The 19,810-nt window shown below is 54.8% G+C and overlaps 8 protein-coding genes and 1 non-coding gene across 9 annotated transcripts; 5 read left to right on the top strand and 4 right to left on the bottom strand.

Moving 5' to 3' along the window:
• Positions 1–702: 702 nt before the first annotated feature.
• On the bottom strand, positions 703–2,466 carry ASPACDRAFT_61855 (uncharacterized protein; the record flags this gene model as incomplete). Its single annotated transcript, XM_020203713.1, has 2 exons — positions 703–1,891; positions 1,964–2,466. 2 exons carry the CDS (start codon positions 2,464–2,466, stop codon positions 703–705), a joined length of 1,692 nt encoding a protein of 563 aa, XP_020054676.1.
• A 694-nt stretch (positions 2,467–3,160) lies between these two features.
• ASPACDRAFT_44840 (uncharacterized protein) lies at positions 3,161–4,296 on the top strand (the record flags this gene model as incomplete). The annotated part of the gene is made up of 3 exons (XM_020201495.1): positions 3,161–3,528; positions 3,581–3,890; positions 3,952–4,296. The coding sequence occupies 3 exons, from the start codon at positions 3,161–3,163 to the stop codon at positions 4,294–4,296; spliced, it is 1,023 nt and encodes a 340-aa protein (XP_020054675.1).
• Positions 4,297–4,932: 636 nt separating this feature from the next.
• On the bottom strand, positions 4,933–5,715 carry ASPACDRAFT_53262 (2-keto-4-pentenoate hydratase; the record flags this gene model as incomplete). Its single annotated transcript, XM_020202725.1, has 1 exon — positions 4,933–5,715. One exon carries the CDS (start codon positions 5,713–5,715, stop codon positions 4,933–4,935), a length of 783 nt encoding a protein of 260 aa, XP_020054674.1.
• A 421-nt stretch (positions 5,716–6,136) lies between these two features.
• On the top strand, positions 6,137–6,946 carry ASPACDRAFT_53261 (HpcH/HpaI aldolase family protein; the record flags this gene model as incomplete). The annotated part of the gene is made up of 1 exon (XM_020202724.1): positions 6,137–6,946. The coding sequence occupies one exon, from the start codon at positions 6,137–6,139 to the stop codon at positions 6,944–6,946; it is 810 nt and encodes a 269-aa protein (XP_020054673.1).
• A 725-nt stretch (positions 6,947–7,671) lies between these two features.
• Positions 7,672–9,693, top strand: ASPACDRAFT_31349 (FAD-binding oxidoreductase; the record flags this gene model as incomplete). Its single annotated transcript, XM_020199806.1, has 7 exons — positions 7,672–7,953; positions 8,044–8,870; positions 8,934–9,163; positions 9,216–9,397; positions 9,448–9,477; positions 9,530–9,603; positions 9,654–9,693. 7 exons carry the CDS (start codon positions 7,672–7,674, stop codon positions 9,691–9,693), a joined length of 1,665 nt encoding a protein of 554 aa, XP_020054672.1.
• Positions 9,694–10,356: 663 nt separating this feature from the next.
• ASPACDRAFT_122146 (endonuclease/exonuclease/phosphatase family protein) lies at positions 10,357–11,961 on the top strand. Its single transcript, XM_020196498.1, has 3 exons — positions 10,357–10,623; positions 10,682–10,938; positions 11,006–11,961. Exons 1-3 carry the CDS (start codon positions 10,408–10,410, stop codon positions 11,865–11,867), a joined length of 1,335 nt encoding a protein of 444 aa, XP_020054671.1. The 5' UTR covers positions 10,357–10,407; the 3' UTR covers positions 11,868–11,961.
• Positions 11,962–13,379: 1,418 nt separating this feature from the next.
• eglD (putative endoglucanase) lies at positions 13,380–15,328 on the top strand. The gene has a single exon (XM_020196497.1). The coding sequence runs from the start codon at positions 13,768–13,770 to the stop codon at positions 14,935–14,937; it is 1,170 nt and encodes a 389-aa protein (XP_020054670.1). The 5' UTR covers positions 13,380–13,767; the 3' UTR covers positions 14,938–15,328.
• Positions 15,329–15,389: 61 nt separating this feature from the next.
• ASPACDRAFT_t198 lies at positions 15,390–15,501 on the bottom strand. Its single transcript has one exon. It is a non-coding gene; the product is annotated as a tRNA-Leu (tRNA).
• A 639-nt stretch (positions 15,502–16,140) lies between these two features.
• On the bottom strand, positions 16,141–19,406 carry ASPACDRAFT_31375 (putative UDP-glucose,sterol transferase; the record flags this gene model as incomplete). Its single annotated transcript, XM_020199808.1, has 7 exons — positions 16,141–16,373; positions 16,438–16,576; positions 16,635–17,409; positions 17,461–18,228; positions 18,277–18,513; positions 18,570–19,200; positions 19,262–19,406. The coding sequence occupies 7 exons, from the start codon at positions 19,404–19,406 to the stop codon at positions 16,141–16,143; spliced, it is 2,928 nt and encodes a 975-aa protein (XP_020054669.1).
• Between the last annotated feature and the right edge of the window lie 404 nt (positions 19,407–19,810).

Genomic DNA, 19,810 nt, shown 5'->3' with positions numbered 1-19,810 from the left:
CTCTCCGAGACCACGACCCGGTTGACGCCCTCTGCAAACTCGCAGCGCACCGAGCGTCTCTGGCAATTAATGCAGGGCTCTTCACCTGAGCATTTTATCTTGCTCTGACGACATGCGACGCATCTAGCCGGCAAATTAGAGCGCGATCAACGATTTGAGGGATAGACTGACGCGTTTGCAGTTCTTCGGGCTTTACGTGCTGACGCTTGCATATTCAGAGTCCCATGAAGGTATGGAGGTATTAGGAACGGGAGGACTCAAAGAACACGTTGGACCGTTGGACTTGATTGCTGCCAGCTGAGGCGGAAAAGAGCAGGCTGGTCGGCAATTCGGGGTTGTGAATCGGGAGCGATAAGAAGTTGCATGCGAGCAGATCCACTTCTTTACCCCGCATTTTCGGTCGTCCAGGATTCCAAAGTCGGTTAGTGCGTATCTCTCACCGAGAACGAGATTGACAGATACGGTACGAGAGTCAACCAGTTCTGATAGTGTTGCTGGGGTGCGGCACTGCTACTGGTTCTGCCTTATCGCCTCTCGGGAGACTCATCCGAGACTACTTCTGCACAACCATGCATTGGATTAGTGAGAGGCTATTTTATTGGTTCCTGGGTACTGCGTATCTTATTCCAGCTATCGCAGTGGATCGAAGCATATCACTGGTTTGTGAGTGACTCTACATATGCGAAGAGACCGCAAGCCCACTCAAATCCGACTGTCCACATCACCCGCAATCTGTCCTCTCCTCCAGCCAAACAGTTGCAGTAATTCCGTGAAGAACCCGACTGGAGACGACGTCAGGCTGGCCTCGTACGCATCAACAAGCGGAATCTCCCAGACCAGATCGACCTCCTTGGGATCGACCATTCGGGTGCGTTTGACAAGCTTCCAGTACAGGTACAGCACGAGCGCCACAATGACCATGGTGTAATGAGTGAAGAAGTCCGAAACGTTCCAGGGAGTGAAACTGGCGTAGCCGTAGAAAACCACAATCAGACACTCCCCGACGAGCCCGACCCAAGCGGTGTAGGGTTGGAAGCGGCCAAAATAGGGGAAGGTCTTGCGGTCCACCCCCTGCGCCTTGCAGGCACGGTAGAAGCAAAGGTATGTCACGCAGATGACAATGTAGTTGATGATCCCCCCGGCTGTAATCAGATTAGTCAGCCAGGACAGGGCTTGCGCGGATCCGTCGCCCAGTTGGAGGAGGGAAAGCAGGGGGAAACAGATGACGACCAGCACGCAGTACACTGGCACGCCGTTCTTAGTGCACTTGGTCAGAATAGCGGGAGCTCGCCCGTCCAGAGCCAGCCCGTACAGACTGCGACTTGCGCAGTACATGTACGTATTTCCGGCCGAGAAGATCGTCGTCAGCAGTAGGGCGTTGATCAGATGTGGCAGGGCCGGAATCTGCATGTTGTGCATCGCCACGATGAATGGAGACGATCCTCCAGCGCCGCTGTCGGTGTTGTCGAGAAAGATGGCTACTAGAGTTGGGTCGTTATAGGCGACAAGGATCCCCACGCACAAGGCGGCCATGAGGTAAAAGAAGACGAACCGCCAGTAGACCACCTTGTAAGCGTTTTTGATGTACACTCGCGGGCGTTTTGCCTCGGCGGCGAGAAGGTTGACATACTCCGGACCAGCAATCGTGAAACTCGCGATCCAGATGGCGGAAAGCACACCTTCAAAGCGACCCAGTGATCCGGTGTGCAGGTACTCGGCCATGGGCCCGGGGTCTTTCCAGTGACGAAAGCCATAAGTATCATGCTGAGGGTTGCCACCGACCATGGTGACGAAGGTGAAAAAGAATAAGAGGGTGATCAGGACGGCTTTTCCACTTGATCCCCAAAATTCGGCTTCCCCGTATATTTTGACTGCGAAGATGCTAAGCAGACTATGGAGAATTGTTAGTCCATGGTTGTTTTCCTGGTGATCAAGGGCTTCAGTCACATGGAAAGAGACTCACGAATAAGCGACAATACATGCACAGCACACCGCTGCCGTGGGAATGGCATCGGTCCAGAACTTCAACAACATATTGAGAGCAGTGATCTCGAACGGAATCGAGATCGCCTCGTAGAGAAAGAAATTCCATCCGGCCATGAAGCCAAAGGCATCGTCCACCCATTTGCCCGACATGCGAATAAACCCGCCGGGGATGGGAGCCAGCGTGGTCATCTCAGCCAATCCGTTGGTAGCACAGGCCAAGATCACAGAGTAAATGCCGTAGCCAAGCAGTAGGCTGAGCGGTCCGCTCTTGGCCAGTCCTCCGCCGATACTGATGAACAAAGCGGTTCCAATTGAGCCTCCCACTGCCATGATTTGAATTTGGCGGTTGTCTAGACGGCGTTGAAGCTGATTTGGGGGATTTGGATCGACGAGCTCGGCTTTCATGACATCCTGGCTATCGGGACCGGAATCAGGCGTGGTGCCCTGGATGTCATCAGAGATGGTTTTGTCTTTGGTCATGTTGGTGGCAAGGAAACTAGAGAGGAAATGATATGAAAGGGGTTGCAATAGAGTATAGACGGTACAAGGTCCTTGTGGGATGTGGGGTAGCATCTATTTAAGGACAAGCCAACAAGATGGGAGAAGGAGACGAGGTAGAGGCTGTTGACCGGAACAAAGGGTGCTTCTATTCATCCTTGCTTCTGTCTTTGGTTCATGCTGATTGGAACAGTATCTCTGACCCATGATCTCAAACCGGGGGTGGCGCCCTTTGCGAGCGGGGAAGAAAGTGGGCTCGAAGAAATGGGGGGAAGTAACAGGTGTGCGTACACAAATGATCGTCCCTTGCTGTTTATACGAACAAACCTTCATCAGTATCTCCCACGTAATGACTTTTCAACTCTCGCGATCAGAACCCGACCAGGCCTTCCGAGTGACTCCGCAACGGGAGATAGAGGAGGCAAAAAAGCCAGCGGCATGAGGAAATGGGCACCTGATTCGTATGAATCAACGCGGGTCTCTCGGGAGCTTCATCCGATCCTCGGACTCTAGGACTTTGCCCTCATTCAAAGACATAAGCTTCCGTATACGCGGAGAGTTCAATCAAAATATCTTTTGCTATATAGTCTTCGAATTTACTCAATCGTTTGGACCTCATCAAGCATTCAACTTCTGAACCATCAAGTATTCTTTTTCGAACACGCTACATTCCAGCATGTCTCTGACCGCAGTGATGACCCCGACGGCGCCGCCTATGGTGGTTGGGCCTACTACAAGAAGAGCCACCAGACCCACCAACAAGCTACCGCAGTCACTCATCGATGGAGCCCAGCTGGCTGATAAGCAGAGCTTTGATCCGAAAACGCACCTGAACTATCAGCCTCCCAGCAAAATCTACACCATGAGAGAGATTGGTCTCGAAGGTCAGGGAATCTCTCCCAATGCGGTCACGGCGCCTTTCCAGCTCTTTACCGAAGAGGCTATCAGACGGATGAGAGCCGAGATCTTCAGCCAATCGGTGCTAGATAACTGCCAGTACACGTCAGACTTCGTGAAGAACACTATCCGGGGCATGGGACCTGCGTAAGTGATTGATGGACTTCTGATAGTGCTCACGGCCTAATGAGATCAACAGTCGAGCCCCCTTTATCTGTGATGCCTGGAAGTCCCCGGAGGTTCTGTCTCGAATCTCCGAGGTGGCTGGAATTGACCTCGTTCCTGCCATGGACTATGAGATTGCCGCTATTAACATCTCCATCAACAATCAGACGGTGGCGTCCACTTCCACTACCAACGATGACGCTCTCCCCGCCTTTGCCTGGCACCGTGATAGCTACCCCTTTGTCTGCGTGACGATGCTCTCTGACTGCACGGGTATGACGGGTGGCGAAACTGCACTCAAGACTGCATCCGGAGAGATCATGAAGGTTCGGGGTCCGGCCATGGTAAGCTACCTCTTCTGCAGCTCTGGTGCGTATTTGCTGTGGACTGACAATGCTGTACCAGGGCACGGCCGTGGTTATGCAAGGAAGATACATCGAACACCAAGCATTAAAGGCAGTCGGGGGACGTGAGCGAATCACGATGATTACCTCGTTCCGAGCCAAGTCGCCGCATGTGCGCGATGAGACCGTGCTGACAGGCGTGCGGCCTATCAGCAACCTGTGCGAGCTCTATACTCAGTACACGCGATACAGGCTTGAGGTACTTGAAGAACGGGTTCGGGCGCTCTTGAAGCAGGAACGAGACCGCGAAATTGCTCAACGTCCGTTCGATGCTGCTGGTGTGAAGTCCTTTTTGACTGAGCAGAAGCAGTTTTTGGAGTCGATGATCGAGGAGATCATCGAGTAGCTTCGTCCTTTTCGATATAGCTAGCTGTTTTGTTGATCACTATCAGTAGTTCTGTTCTCAGTCGTGCTGCTATAGTCCGAAATGTCATTTCATCCATCTCTCTTTTGTAAATGTAGCGTTTATTTGGTGACTATAGGAAAGATAGAGAAGTGATGGTGGTGTCACAGAGAGGGATGGGTACGTCATGCAGGACAAGCTCAAGCAATCGCATCCCCTCTTGTCATGCACTTTTATCCTGCCCCTTCGGAATATCTCTCCAAGAACAATGCGTGCTTATTGTAAGTCAACTTGTTGTTACAAAGAATAGACTTATCGCCATGTTTTGGGATAGCCTGCGGGGAAATGGCCTAACCCAAACAGGCAATTTGAATGGAAGCCAGCCCTGACGGGGATCGGGAAACGCTTCCGATTCCTCTATGGAAAAGATAAAGCCATACTGAACTTCATTCACTTACTATGGAAAAGTAAGAAGTGGGGCAACGATCACTGATACTCACTCCGTGAAGGGGCAGGAATACCCCTTCTTTTTCGCCTAGTTCGTACGTTACAAGTACTACAGCACTGCTTCGAAAGTTGTGTTACTTCTCATACTTTGATGCTACCATTGGAAAATCACAATCAGAAATGGTCACAAGCCTAGACAACATCAAACTCGACAGTACCCCAGCCGTCAAAATTGCACGTCCAGCGCCCGGTCTCTCTCATGGGCATCGCCTGCAAGCAGCTCCCGGGCAAAATCACCTGTCCCGCTTCGAGCCCGACATCATACGCCGCCAGCCGATTCGCCAACCACGCCACCGCGGAGATCGGATTCCCCAGAATATTCTTGGTGTTGCCCGTCATGATCTCGCGGCCGTTGAAGAGTAGAGTACCCCGGGTATCCCGCAGATTGAGGTCCGTCAGTCGGCGCGGGGTGCCTCCCAGGATAATCGCCCCCGTCGATCCATTGTCCGCCAGCGTATCCGGTAGCCCAATCGCCCAGTCCTTGACGCGGGAATCGATGATCTCAATGGCAGGGAGGGCGTAGTCGATGGCATTGATCACATCCGCGATGATGATGTTGGGGCCCTTCAGCGGCGCCTTGAGAACGAATGCAGGCTCCAGCTCGACATAGGGCGCGATGTAGTCTTTGAGAGGAATTGGAGTGCCCTCGTAGATGAAGGTGCTGGCCAGGAGAAAGCCGTAGTCGGGCTGGTCCAGACCGAAGGCGTCTTGCATGACCTTGGCAATGTTGCCCAGTTTCAGGCCGACGAGGCGGTCGCCTTGCTTCACGGCCTCGTCGACGGTGATGCGCTGAACTTCAAACGCGCTGTCGGCGTCGAGAGAGGGCCATGTTTGGGTGGGTGGTGATATGGGTTCTTTCTCGGTGCGGGCGGTGCGTAAGGCGAGCGCGACTTCGCGCAATTCGTTGGTCTGCATGGTCAATTTTCAGAAGGGTATGAGTCGATGGATGATTAAGTACTGTGGGAGCGCAATCTGATGGGTGTTGAACAGTGGTAGGAAGACTTTAAATATGGATTTTCCATTTACCTCAGGCTGGATACCGTGGGAGCCTGAAAAAATCGTGCCCACCAAATGCACGTCGGCAAGCATCGGGAGTAGCTTCCTAGTAGCTCTCCTATAAATTACTTCTTATGGAAGAGTCAGGGTCCGATCGCTCGGTGAGATGCTGATGCTCGGGAGCGTTATCCGATGCAACCGAGGGTTCTGTGAATTGAGTACATGTTGTTTACAGTCGCGGGATTGTATGAAGGAGCACCATATAAAGCCGTCCAATCTCATCAGCTGTACCTCATGGTGAGACTGTATTGATAATCTTTATACGCTACACCTGATCAAGATGCAAGCAGCAAATCGCCTGCAAAAATCCCTCAAAGCCGGCCGCCCTTCGCTTGGGGGCTGGCAGATGCTCCCTGGCACCAACCTCACACGAGTAATGTGCCGGTCGTCCTCGAATCTCGGATGGCTCCTCGTCGACCTCGAACACGGAAATATCTCCGATGACACGATGCACGAGATTGTGGCCGCCGCTGCTGCATGTGGCGTGTCGCCGATTGTGCGCGTGGTCGAGGGCCGACCCTGGGCGATCAAACGCGCCCTTGACTCGGGCGCCCACGGAATTTTGGTCCCTATGCTAGAAACAGCTGAAGATGCCCGCAGGATTGTGCAGTTCTCGAAGTTCCCTCCGGCGGGCAATCGGGGCTTTGAAAGTCTCCTTGCGGTGGAGAAGTTCGTCGAACAGCACCCGCACGGCGGCCCCGTCCGCGAACCGACCGGCCTCGAATACCTGCAGCAAGCCAACGACGCGCTGGTCATTGCGGTTCAGATCGAGACAAAAGCTGCGTTGGAGAATGTGAAGGCCATTGCGGCTGTGCCGGGGGTCGATGTCTTGTTCATCGGGCCTTTTGATCTCGGGGTCAACATTGGTCACCCTATGCGCGGACAGGGAGAGATGGATCCGGAGCTTTTGGAAGCTATCCAGACCATTCATGAAGCCGCGCGGGCTGCTGGAAAGGTTACTGGGATCTACTGCGACTCTGGGGAGGAGGCGAGGAGATATGCCGATCAAGGGTTTCTCATGCCGAGTGCGATGACGGATATGGTGGGGCTGCGCAAGGTGTTTAGACAGGCGTTTGAGGGTGGGCAATGATTTACAGTACTTATATAGTGTACTCTGCAAGCCCTCATTTGATCACATATCCATCAATGCTATCATCATAAGGCCATTTGTTGCGATCCACTCAAGTGGCAGACGACCGACATCTTAGTTCAATGCATACATTTGCAGGCATGTGTTGCAATAGACCCTTGCAAGCATTGAAGTCACCTGAGTCCGAGCAACTCTCCTGTCAGGATCTGCGTGGACAGGGAGAGGGAAAGTTTGATTCAGGGTTGAACATCTATATCCTTGAATTGTTCATGGACTGAGGAATGCGGTGAACCTGTCTTTTCTCCTCGCAATAGTTAATCAACTTGTCCACCGCCGCCTGCTCCACCGCCGCCTCTTTCCCGATCGTCTTTCTCATTATTCCCCTTCTTCTCCTTCTCATCCCTGCGACACGACGATTACTTATCATTACGCTTTGGGCTCAACCTCCAAGAGCTCTCTTCCCCTTCTCTCCCCCTTCTCCGGTGCACGCATCAATAAGCAAAAGCTTGATCTAGCAGCCTTTCTGAATTGAGTCAACTACTAGAGTTGTTGACATTGAAGGCCGAGCGCGAAACCGACTACCTCGGACCGCGTACTGAAGACGCCCCAACAAACACATAAAGATTGTCTCAAAACACCCTTGGTGAGGGCATGGCTATTGATTCTTCGGGCTCTGTCTCAACTGACACATCAACTAGAAGATCTTTCGGGGCTCCGCAATCGTGATGAAGGCATGGCAGCTACGTAGCTTTCGGCCTCGCTGGTCGAGGCCACCGACATCTCCACGGTCGCAAAAGCCATTCTTCCTCCGATCCAGCTCGTCGATCTCTCAGCAACGCGCCTCTGAGCGATCGGGAACTCTTCCCCTCGTTGGCACCGCCATAGCAACTGCTGTTGTCACTCTGCTGGCTTCTAAAGCGTGGGCTGGAACCGCGGCGCCCACCGAAGCCGAAGCCGCCAAGACACAGTCGGGTGGAAGATATGCCGATCTCCCAACCATGTTGCAGGTACAGTCCAGCCCAGTCCAGCCCAGTCCAGTATAGCATGCAGTTCGGCACCAATCTTGTGATCCAATGCTTCTGACCATTCGCTTGTAGGCTGTCAACGAGCTGCGAAGTATTCTAGGCGACGAATTTGTCAGTGTTGATGCCGAAGACATCGAGAACCATGGGTACTCGGATTGGTCGACCTCTAACACCACCGAACGCCCGGTCGCAGTCGTGAGTCCTGCCACGACCGAACAAGTCTCCCATATCGCGCGCGTCTGTACCAAGTACAGAGTCCCTATGGTCCCATTCGGTGCAGGATCGAGTGTCGAGGGGAACTTCTCCGCCCCGCATTCCGGTATCTGCATCGACCTATCCCGCATGAACCAAGTGGTCGCGGTGTATGAGCAGGACATGAACGTCACGGTCCAGGCTGGGGTGCGGTGGGTGGACCTGAACGATCAACTCAAATCGACCAGCCTGTTCCTGCCCATGGACCCCAGTCCAACCGCCTACGTCGGGGGCATGATTGCCACGAACTGCAGTGGGACCAACGCCATGCGATACGGTACCATGAAGGACTGGGTGGTCAATCTTACCGTCGTGCTTCCCGATGGGTCCGTGATCAAGACCAAGAGACGTCCGCGCAAGTCCTCGGCGGGGTACAACCTGAATGCGCTCTTCACGGGGTCCGAGGGTACGCTGGGCATCATCACGGAGGCCACGCTCAAGCTGGCAGTGATTCCGCAGAAGACTAGTGTGGGGATTGCGACATTCCCGACTGTGGGAGATGCAACGGCCGCCGCATCGAAGCTGATCCGTGCGGCAGTACCCTTGGCGGCGCTGGAGTTTATGGACGATGTCCAAATGAGGATCATCAACCAGAATGGTGGCGCGGGCGGGAGGTACTGGGTTGAAGCCCCAACGCTGTTTTTCAAGTAAGTGTGTGCGCATTCGGAATTATGCTGGGCTGCCATGGGATATGACTCTGACATCCTCAGATTCACCGGCACCCCGTCTGGAATCAATGAGAGCATCGACCGAACGCGGGAGATCCTCGAGAACAACAAAGCGGACGAGTTGGTATTCGCATCAACCCCAGAGGAAGGGGACAATCTCTGGTCGGCCAGGAAGGAGGCTCTTTGGACGACCTTAGCGGCGAGGCCACAAGGCACGGAGATCTGGTCTACCGATGTGGCAGTACCGATCTCACGTCTGGCCGAGATCGTTGGTGAGTAGTGGTCCCCAGCCAGTTTCTTCAGGTATGCTGATGGTTCAAACAGAGATGTCAAAGGAGGAGTCCAGTAGCCTTGGACTTTTCTCCACAGTATTGGGGCACGTTGGCGATGGCAACTTTCACCAGGCTGTGATGTATAATCCCAAGAGCTCTGAGGAGTATCGAGCTGTGAAAGCATGTGTCTCAAGAATGATGCGACGGGCGCTCGAGATGGAAGGCACAGTTTCGGTATGTCCTTTAGATATTGGCACTTTGCAAACCCACACTGACATTCTCAGGGCGAGCACGGCATTGGGATCGGGAAAAAGGTAATTTACCCGCTTCCTGACGACCTGTACGAACGTCAGCTAACCTGAGCAGGACTACCTTGAAGTGGAATTAGGAGAACCCACAGTAGATCTCATGAGGACATTAAAGCGCAGCGTGGATCCCTAGTAAGGATGCTTCCGATCATGACCTGGCTAGTACTGATTTTGACTCACAGTTGGCTTATGAACCCTGGCAAGGTTTTCAATGAGAAATGAATATGAGTATGTGCTCTGGGATCTCGACAATCCACACGATCGACATGTTGATCATCCTTGGTTTTTCAGGCAACAAACAATTGCCCCTATTTGCAATACACTACGGACGACGCGGATCATCAATTCCACCCCCGGCTTGAACATGCAATATGAAATTCGCACATGACGAACCTGTTGGTACCTCTTGGGTCAATAGCTTATCTAGCCCGTCTATATGCCATCATCTAAGCGAAAGTGCCAAGCTCAAGCCAAGACAACGGTCGGATTTCAGTGCACTTGGCACGACCAACTGAAGTGGTTCACTGCTGCCACGTGCAATGCTTGGTCTGTCTATCCGATGTAATTCTGCAGAGTCTCTCACCTCCTGCTTTTGTTCTCTAGTCGCTTGTATTATTGTGTTAGCTGGATTCAGGAACAGAACAGGCTTGACATCCGACATTCCTGCAGCCTGCATGCCAAGAATGCACCCACGTACGAATATCACAATATCTCCGCCAATGGCCGTGGACAATTGCAGCGCGTGACGATCTTTTCCAAGCTCGCAAGAAATAACCCTGCTGCCGAGAGCTTAGCATAGAGACGAGCACCTCGGTTACAGCTAGTCATCTCATGATAGCTCAGGGTTCCCCTCTTGTTCCTCATCTATTTAACTGCCCCTGAACCAGCTGCTTCACGCAACAAAGGCATTCTCCCGGAAGACAGACAAGTTCAAGTATGCGGAACTTTGAACTTTTCGTGCTGAGTGCCCTCGCGGCTGCGTCGGCCTCTGCGACCACTACCAGCGGCACATTCACCGCATTGTGTTTCAACGTCGCTGGTCTGTCTGAGATTCTTAACAGTAATGATGTGAATGGCACGAAGACTGAGAACGCGGAGGAGCTTGGCAAGTACTTTGCAGAGTATGGCTATGATATTATCCAGATGCAGGAGGTATGTACTGTACATCCCACCATATTGTGGGTTGAGGAGCTCGCTCATCGAGATCAAGGACTTCAACTACCATGCATACATCTACGAGTACGACGACCACCCCTACCGCACGGCTACTTCTGGCGGTGCCGGCATAGGCAGTGGCCTGAACACCATTTCCAACTACGACTGGGTTGACTTCACGCGTGTCAAGTGGGACACGTGCTCGGACGCCTCCGAGTCGGACTGCCTGACCCCCAAGGGCTTCACCTTCATGCGTTGGAACCCGTCGGAGGGAGTGTACATTGACTTCTACAATCTGCACGCCGATGCAGGGTAAGACACCATCCTCCATCAACATTATTGTGCCCGCCATATCATGAACTAACAGACAACCTCACAGCACCGAAGACGGCGACGAAACCGCCCGTAACGCCAACCTCCAACAAGTCGCCGACTACATCGACACCTGGTCCACCGGCAACGCCGTGGTCATCATGGGCGACACCAACAGCCGCTACACCCGCAGCGCCGACACGGGCATCCGCGTCTTCGGGTCGCAGAACAGCCTCACTGACGTCTGGGTCGAGCTGGAGATGGGCGGGGTGTACCCGATCGCGGGCGCGGACTCGCTGATATGCGACAACCCCTCCACCAACGAGACCTGCGAGACGGTGGACAAGGTGCTGTACCGGGGCTCCAGCCTCGTCACCCTGGCCGCCGACAGCTTCCGCTACGACGGCGAGGAATTCCTCAACACCGACCCGGAGTATCTGGGGGATGTGCTCTCCGACCACAATCCGGTGCTGGTCGACTTCAGCTGGACGCTGTCCTCGTCGCTCCGCCAGAGCGAGTTCTCCGGCGGGCCGCACGGCGACTGGTTCAACGACCTCCCCAGCTTGCCCGCCGCGCCGGTGGCCTCCGTGCTGACTTTCCGCGGCGCCGACCGCCTGGATGCCGTCGCCCTCGAGCTGACGGACGGGACCACCTTTAGCCACGGCGGCACTGGCGGGACGGCCGTGTCGCTGACGCTGGGCACCGGCGAGTACTGGACCCAGGCGGAGCTGTGCACCGGGCAGTACAACAGCCACACCCGCAACTTCTATATCAAGGCTACCACGAGCGCTGGCAATGTCTTGGAGGCCGGTACCGCCACGAGCAACTGTACCACCTTTACCGCGGATGACGGGTATGTCATTGTGGGGTATATGGGGCAGGATGGCGATGAGATTGATCAGTTGGCTTTCATCTATGCTGCGTACTAGAGTCGCATCGCTGGGAAGGCGGTTGGAAACTGTGAGTTGTGATACTAGCATAGAATACACGAAGTTGATTTGTCTGTGACTTGCTCGCTTGTTTTCCTTTGCGACCGCAGCCTAGCCAGGTATATATGCTAAAGTCCGGGTGTTGGCGGAGTTACTTGGGCTTTTAGCAACACCCGGCGTGCCAGCCCTCGAAGTGTTGGACCGGGGGGTACTATCGCCCTTGTTCGAGCCGTTAGGCCATAAATCGCCCGCAGTGCACGGCGCACGTAACGACGAGTGGTATGGATTAGGTGCAATGGTGGTTAAGATAATTGGTTGACAATGTTAGATGGAGGGCATGAGCGGGAGTGGCCATTATAGACGGCCCACAGCCGGGTGAAGCATTGGGCCAATGAGATAATGCGCAACTTGCGCATCTCTGAAAGATACCGTGTGATAAACCAAAGGAAGAGAGATGCCCGGCTCTCAAGTATTCAGGGGCTGGCCCTGAGTTCACTGCACATTGTGGGAGCAAGTACCCGGGAATCCTCGCCCGTCGAGGCCGGTGAAATGGATACTTTATTATCATACACCCGCTTGTGCATTCATATATCCTTCAAGAGCCTACATGCACTACCTCAAATGACTAGCTAGGTCGGAACTACTTCGACTATGTACGCTCCCGTGATGCATGCCCACCGGGTCCGCAGGCATCGTATCCGATACTGACAAGACATACAGGAGAAATACTTCTCCGGGGACTCCTTTAACACAACTAACCAAAAATACGATGTATTGAATGGATGATGGATCGGAGAGAGAGTAGCTACTATTACTGTCAGCACTCATCAATTGCAGGGGTAGTTCTGGGAGAACTAGTTCATGCACATTGATTGCGCGCGCCTAGAAGTCCACTCTCGACCAATGAGCAACATTCCTTTTGCAAATGCTCCCCCTGCAGCTTCCTCCACTTACTTTCCATGCTAGATATAAGCACCTTGGGCCAATCTGCCTAGCTCCAGACCAGAACGAATAATTAGGCATGGGTTGGATTGGAGGAAGGGGTTCAAAAACAATCCAGAACTCCGCGCATTCGACTGGAACTGAACTCAATCAACTCGAGTGATTAAGTGACGTAAAAGAACAATACAGTTCGCTGCTCTCCCATGAAGCCTTTGAGGGGAGATTGTGGCATGTTTTTGCATGGGCGATGGGTCCGCCAAGGCCTCTGGGTGGATTCCTTCGGGCGAGACCAAACGGGCAGATTAGGGCAAGACATGGTCTCAATCGGGTCAACGCCACCAGACGCTGTCACATTGTGGACAACTTCTCTCCGTACTCCTCGAGCCCAGGGCCCAGGAAGATTCCAGGATTCCAGGTTCACCCTCGGACATTGTGACCAGTCAAGCAGCCAAGAGCGATCGAACCACCCATGTTGCCCTTGGGGAGATTGCCTGCGGCGGTGTCGAGTTAGAGAGTAAGACCCAGGAGAGGCACCCGGGCCCCGTCCGGACCCCGTCCGGGTCCTGTCTTGCCTGTTGGCCTCCTGTCTCGAATGAAGCCAAGCCGCCGCTGCCACAAAAGGGCTTGGCAGGGAACTTGCCTCGGCGGATGAGAGCGAGCCAGACGCTATCCGGTGGAGGCGGGCAGCATTTAAGATGAAACATCGCGTCTTGGCGGGCTCCGCTCCAGTTCGCCGGCATTCATAATTTCATACGGATTCGGGAGTAGACCCTGCTCCAAGGGCCCTGGTATAAGACCCTTCTCCTTGCTACTGCTGCTGTGCAATTCCTTTCTTTCCTTCCTCAGCTTGGATAGCAGTTCATTCTTTTTCTGCAGGTCATCTTCCTTCCATTCATTCATTCACTCCCTCCCTTCCCTTCATTTTTCAGTCCTTCTTTTTTACCACTCTTCTTCCAAAATGAAGTCCTCTACTTTCGGTATGCTCGCTCTGGCAGCAGCAGCCAAGATGGTCGATGCCCACACCACCGTCTTCGCCGTCTGGATCAACGGCGAGGACCAGGGTCTGGGCAACAGTGCCAGTGGCTACATCCGGTCTCCCCCCAGCAACAGCCCCGTCAAGGACGTGACCTCGACCGACATCACCTGCAACGTCAACGGCGACCAGGCGGCGGCTAAGACCCTCTCCGTCAAGGGCGGCGACGTCGTCACCTTCGAGTGGCACCACGACAGCCGGGACGCCTCCGACGACATCATCGCCTCCTCCCACAAGGGCCCCGTCATGGTCTACATGGCCCCGACCACCGCCGGCAGCAGCGGCAAGAACTGGGTCAAGATCGCCGAGGACGGATACTCCGACGGCACCTGGGCCGTCGACACCCTGATCGCCAACAGCGGCAAGCACAACATCACCGTCCCCGACGTCCCCGCCGGCGACTACCTCTTCCGCCCGGAGATCATCGCCCTCCACGAGGCCGAGAACGAGGGCGGCGCCCAGTTCTACATGGAGTGTGTCCAGTTCAAGGTCACCTCCGACGGTGCCAACACTCTGCCCGACGGTGTCAGCCTGCCCGGCGCCTACTCCGCCACTGACCCCGGTATCCTCTTCAACATGTACGGCTCCTTCGACAGCTATCCCATCCCCGGTCCCTCCGTCTGGGATGGCACTAGCTCTGGCTCTTCCTCTTCTTCCTCTTCTTCCTCTTCCAGCTCTTCCGCCGCCGCTGCCGTTGTTGCCACCTCCTCTTCCTCTTCCTCTGCTTCCATCGAGGCCGTGACCACCAAGGGTGCCGTCGCCGCCGTCTCCACCGCCGCCGCCGTGGCTCCTACCACCACCACCGCTGCCCCCACCACCTTCGCCACGGCCGTCGCCTCCACCAAGAAGGCCACTGCCTGCCGCAACAAGACCAAGTCCTCCTCCGCTGCCACCACCGCCGCCGCCGTCGCCGAGACCACCTCTTCCACCGCTGCCGCCACCGCTGCTGCTTCCTCTGCCTCTTCCGCCTCCGGCACCGCCGGCAAGTACGAGCGCTGCGGTGGCCAGGGCTGGACCGGTGCCACCACCTGCGTTGATGGCTGGACCTGCAAGCAGTGGAACCCTTACTACTACCAGTGCGTTGAGTCTGCCTAGATTCTTTCTGTCAGGGGGGTATGACAAGACAAGATTAGGTGTGGTTGTGTGTTAGACGTGGATGGTTTGGTGGATATTGGTTGTTGCTTGGTGAGGTGTTGACTAGATTCGTTGTATAAATTAATCAAATCCATTCTCTCTGAGATGAATTAATGAGTGTCTGTATTGACACGAGCTTTTGCTGGGGTCTGGTTGAAAGTGGGTGTACTGTACTCTGTAGGGGTTGCTTGTAATAGGGCTAAACAGGGGGTGTATACGGCGGGTGGAGAGGGGAAAGCGGGTGAATGTCATTCATTGTCGCGGTTCATAGTTGGTATTGACGGTTTCTGGTTAAGAAGGGGGGGGGACAAAAGAATAAGAAGGAAAATCGAATGAAGCGCAACAAACAGGCAGCAATGATTTCGCCGAAGAGAAAACAAAGCTGAGAGGGAGGCGGGGCAGCCAAAAAGACATGACAAGGGTGGGATTCGAACCCACGCCATCTGACGATGATCAGGAAGCTTTGGAAGCTGTTTGCTAAGGTGGACCTTAACCTGACGCCTTAGACCGCTCGGCCACCTTGCTGGTTGATGTAAGCTGCGGCCAGTTCTGAGTCTATGTACCAGAAATAAAAATACCCGTCGTTGTCTTGACCACTGGCCCATCGTGCGACCATGCTGCGATAATCTTTATTGATTTTTTGGGGGGCGCAGGCTCTGTTTCTTCCAACTCTACTAACTCTTAAATCAGCTTCGTTAATAGTTTCAATTTTCTGAACTCGCGTGACTCACGATGCTTTCTTATCCGGTGCGTTACTCCATTCCATTTCGTCATCGACAAAACATATATCCCTTTGCTGTCCGCACCTGCCGGCAAGACGGGCCGGCGACTCAACGGCCGGAACCTTGGAATTGAAACCATGCACCTGGCATCCTGCTAATGGGAGGATATCGAGGATGGCGTCTGTCGCCGTAAGCCCTAGCTCGCCAAGCTGGGTCGGGGTGAGAGACGAGGAGTCGTAGTCCAGGAGGGAAAAGAGGAGGGGGGGGGAAATCCCGGTGCTGAACCTTTGGGCAAGTGCATACCCTAGGCTCAAAAATAGAAAGCCAGTGTAGTTGTTGTGCTTGTAGCTCTGAAACTTCATTTAACATAGTCCGAGTCATTGTACTGTAAAGTATTATACTTCTGATTAGGTTCTAGTTCCCTCGCTCACCCTCATTGTCATCATGAATGCGGATCTACACTACCGCTATCCACCCCAGCACCCCTTTCTTCGTTCACCAGCTGATTCCACCGCTGAATGACCTCCGCCCGCTGCTGCGGCGTCGCGGCACTCATCTCCTCGATGCCCTGCTTGATCCGCGAGGTGAGGATCTCCTTCGTCTTGCTCTTGGCCAGGGAGTTCCGCAAGCTCTTGTGGATCCCGTCCAGCGGGTATCCTGCGAGGCCCCAGATGCCTACCGCCCTCGATCAGCACATTGACCTCCCCCTGAAAAACAGTACACCAGCGAAGCCACTTACCGGCAGTAGGCTTAAAGAACACCCCGCCCACACCCTTCCCAATTCCCTTGACGAAGCCGCCGCCGCCGGATTTCTCCATGCCCAGCATCGGCTGGGTGATCAAGCCGGTCACACCGTGGTAGAAACCATGGGTGAATTCCTACTCATGCTGTCAGCCACACAAGACTCTGTCCTGCTCCAACGGGGGGAAACCCTACCGTGCCTGCCGCGCGGAACCCACTCCTCACACCCAGCACCTTGGGCGTTTTCTCCACCGTGGAATCATGGTACAGCTTCGGGGCATTGTGGAATCCCTTGGACAGACTCAGCGTCACGTCGGTGGGGATCATAATCGTCCAGTTGAGGATGTGTTTGGCCATCTTCCCGGCGTGATAGGTGGCTTCCGCGAAGAACTCTTTCGCGCCGGACTCCTCGCGCGTGCGGAGCCGGGTGATCGTCCGCTCCAGGTCGAGTTCCTCGCCGATCACCGGGTCCGTGTCTGGTTCTAGCGTGGTCTGGGAGCTACCGGAGCTCGTCCGGGGGCTGGTCTCTTCGCCATGGTCGGAGCGACTCGAGTCGCTGGCGCTGTCGCTGGGATGGTCTTCTTCGGCGGAGACGTAGGCCTCGTCGGACTCGTCGGATGATAGACGGGAGTGGCTTGCAGTGTTGGTGGGCCGGTTCGCTTGAGCGCGCATTTTCCGGAGGTCGCGTTGGCTCGGTTGGCTGCTCTCTTCCCCCACCCCGGAATCAAGAGAGGACTTCGTGCGCTGGTAGAGGGACGCACCGTCCCGCTGTTGCAGTTCGCGCACGTGCTTCCATTCCTTCCGGCGACGGTGCCGATGCTCCCGGGATGTGGAGAACATCGTTGCCACGCCGTTGGGGACGTCGGCGATGCCGCTGACGAACCCGGAGACGATGCCGTAGAGAACCTCCGCGCCGGCGGTCAGGGGACCGCGAGGGTCGCGGTTCGTGTCGTATTCGATCGACCGGTATCTGGTGGAGTTTAGCGTGAATTGCTTGCAGATGTGGTACATGATAACTCACAGGACTACGTTCCGTGGGTCGATCAACCCCGTCTCGACCAACACTGCCGCCGCGAATGTGCTGAGCTTGATATGAGAATGCCGAACCCACCATACGGCCGGAAGATGGGGACAGATTGAGCACTGCAGACTCTGCAGGTCGAGATGTTGATAGAAGCTTATGGCCGCATTCCGCACACCTTGTTCCGAGCGCATCTGCTCACCAATTTCCTTGGCCTTTTCTTTGGTGGGGGGCTCCAAGGCCGTCTTGATCGCCTCCGTGAGCTTCTCCGTCGTCAATTGTTTGTAGGGAATCGGCTGTGGACCCGCACCCGCACGCGCGACGATGGAGCCCCAGAAGGGCTGATCGCCGAAGAAGGGGATAATCACGGTGGGACAGCCCAGCACCAGGCCGGCGGCCGTAGTGCCGGCCCCACCGTGGTGCACCACGCAGGAAACGTGCTGGAACAGCCAGTCGTGTGGAGCCTTGCTGATCATCAAGATGTTGTCGGGAATGTCCTTTTCGTCGGCTCCGAGATTCCCCCAGCCCTTGTTCACAATGGCCCGTTGGCCACTCGCCTTGATGGCCTCGAAGACGATCCTGGTCAATGCGCCTGGGTTGTCGACGACGATGGATCCGAAACCGATATAAATGGGAGGAGGCCCTGCTTTGAGGAAGGAGGCGAGGTCGTCCGGAGGCTTGTAGTCGGACCCTGAAGAAAGAAACGAGAAACCCACCACATCGATATTCTCGGCCCAGTCCAAAGGCTTGGGCAGGAGAGCCGGCGACCTAGAATGGTCAATGAGAGTCATCATGAACAGGGATATTGTCTCTCACCATAGATATGTAAATGGGATTCGCAATTGATGTGCTATACTCGGCGCACGGATAGCATCCAACGGATCCAGCCCCAGTTCGCGCTTGCGAAACTTGTTGATCAAGTCTCCCAGACCCTCCCACATCATGATTTCGACGATCGCATACGACGCAAAGTTCGCCGCGGACGGCTTGGTGTTTTGCGACCGCACCGTGGCCAGCGGATGGGGGAATGACTGCGTGGCCGACCATGGCATTCTAATCACGTTGTCAGCCACAAACCAAATCCAAGCGCGTGGCCTCAAAACACCTACGTGAACATCATGTTCAGGGGGATGCCCAATTTCTCCGCACAACTCAAGTGCGCAAAACTGGGCGGGTTGGCGATGATCGCATCGGCCACAAACGGCTTGGTTTTGTAGTCGCCCGTCTCGCTCCACGGATCGTCGGGGATGTGATGCATGCCTGTCCCGTCGCCGGTTTCCCAGCATGACCGCCAGCATCCCGAGAATATCGTCTTCATTTCTCGCCGTCGCCGTCGGATCGCCCCGCTTCGTATCGTGCTCATATGCGGCATCAACCCGGGGTTCTTGACCATGAACGCCATCAGCTCCGCGGGATCCCCCCCAATGCTGAAGAACTCGAGCCCTTCGTCCTCGATGACTTCTCGAAAAGCCAGATGGGTCGCGAGGCGGACGCGATGGCCGTGGGACTTGAGCACCTTGCCCAGCGCGATGAACGGTTGTACATCCCCGCGGGAGCCGACCACTTGGATGACGATGTTGAGTTTGAGGGGGCTTTGGTGTTCCTCGTCCCAATCGTCTGCATTTATACAAAAATTGTTCTTGCCTTTCTCGAGTTCGGGTGGTTGGGTTTGGAGGTGTTGCAGGATCTTGGTGACCCAGGGTTTGCGGTCGCGGAATTTGATATCGAGACGGCCATCGTCTGGAGAATGAGTATAACTGTTAGCTAATGTCACACAGGACGGGGTTGTCGTAACACGCACCCATAATCCGCACCCCAGTATTTAGACCTTTTTCATGGTAATGGGCGCGCCGATTGGAGTGATGATGACCGCTGGAAGAGGGCCCGTCGTGGGCGAGCCGATCCTCAGGCCAGTCGTCGGCTGTCGAGCCATGGTGGGACGGCATGGGTGCTGGCAGATGGGGTAGACCATGCAAGGGTGAGGAAGTTGGAGCTTGGATTGAGAGTTGTGTCTGTAGAGGGCGGCAGTGATATGACTGATCAGGAAAGAAGGAAAAGCAAGAAAGAGAATCGAGAAGGATAATTTGGAGAAGGATCAAGGCGAATGGAAGCAGAAAGAGAGGAAAAAACGTGCAGGTCGCGAGACCGCATTATCGAAGAATCAGACTCAAGTAACTACGGGCAGTGACGCCATCAGGGCCCTTTGGGCCCACGGCCCATTGCTTCATTGGACATCATCGGAAGCTCGGGACACGCGGGTGATTGACTGATGAACAAGGAACCGGTGGGTCGCTCACGCCGTTCCTTCGTACCGGGTTCTTTCAATAGGTAGGTAGCTAGCTCATCAGGG

The sequence above is a fragment of the Aspergillus aculeatus genome, assembly GCF_001890905.1.
Source record: "Aspergillus aculeatus ATCC 16872 unplaced genomic scaffold ASPACscaffold_11, whole genome shotgun sequence".
NCBI lineage: Eukaryota > Fungi > Ascomycota > Eurotiomycetes > Eurotiales > Aspergillaceae > Aspergillus > Aspergillus aculeatus.
This window is presented reverse-complemented; position numbering and strand designations above follow the sequence as displayed.

Coding starts and splice junctions, on each gene's coding strand:
- ASPACDRAFT_122146 (XM_020196498.1), top strand. CDS start 10,408: ATGCGGAACTTTGAACTTTTCGTGCTGAGTGCCCTCGCGGCTGCGTCG. Junction 10,624..10,681: donor ATATTATCCAGATGCAGGAG/GTATGTACTGTA, acceptor ATCGAGATCAAG/GACTTCAACTACCATGCATA. Junction 10,939..11,005: donor AATCTGCACGCCGATGCAGG/GTAAGACACCAT, acceptor ACAACCTCACAG/CACCGAAGACGGCGACGAAA.
- eglD (XM_020196497.1), top strand. CDS start 13,768: ATGAAGTCCTCTACTTTCGGTATGCTCGCTCTGGCAGCAGCAGCCAAG.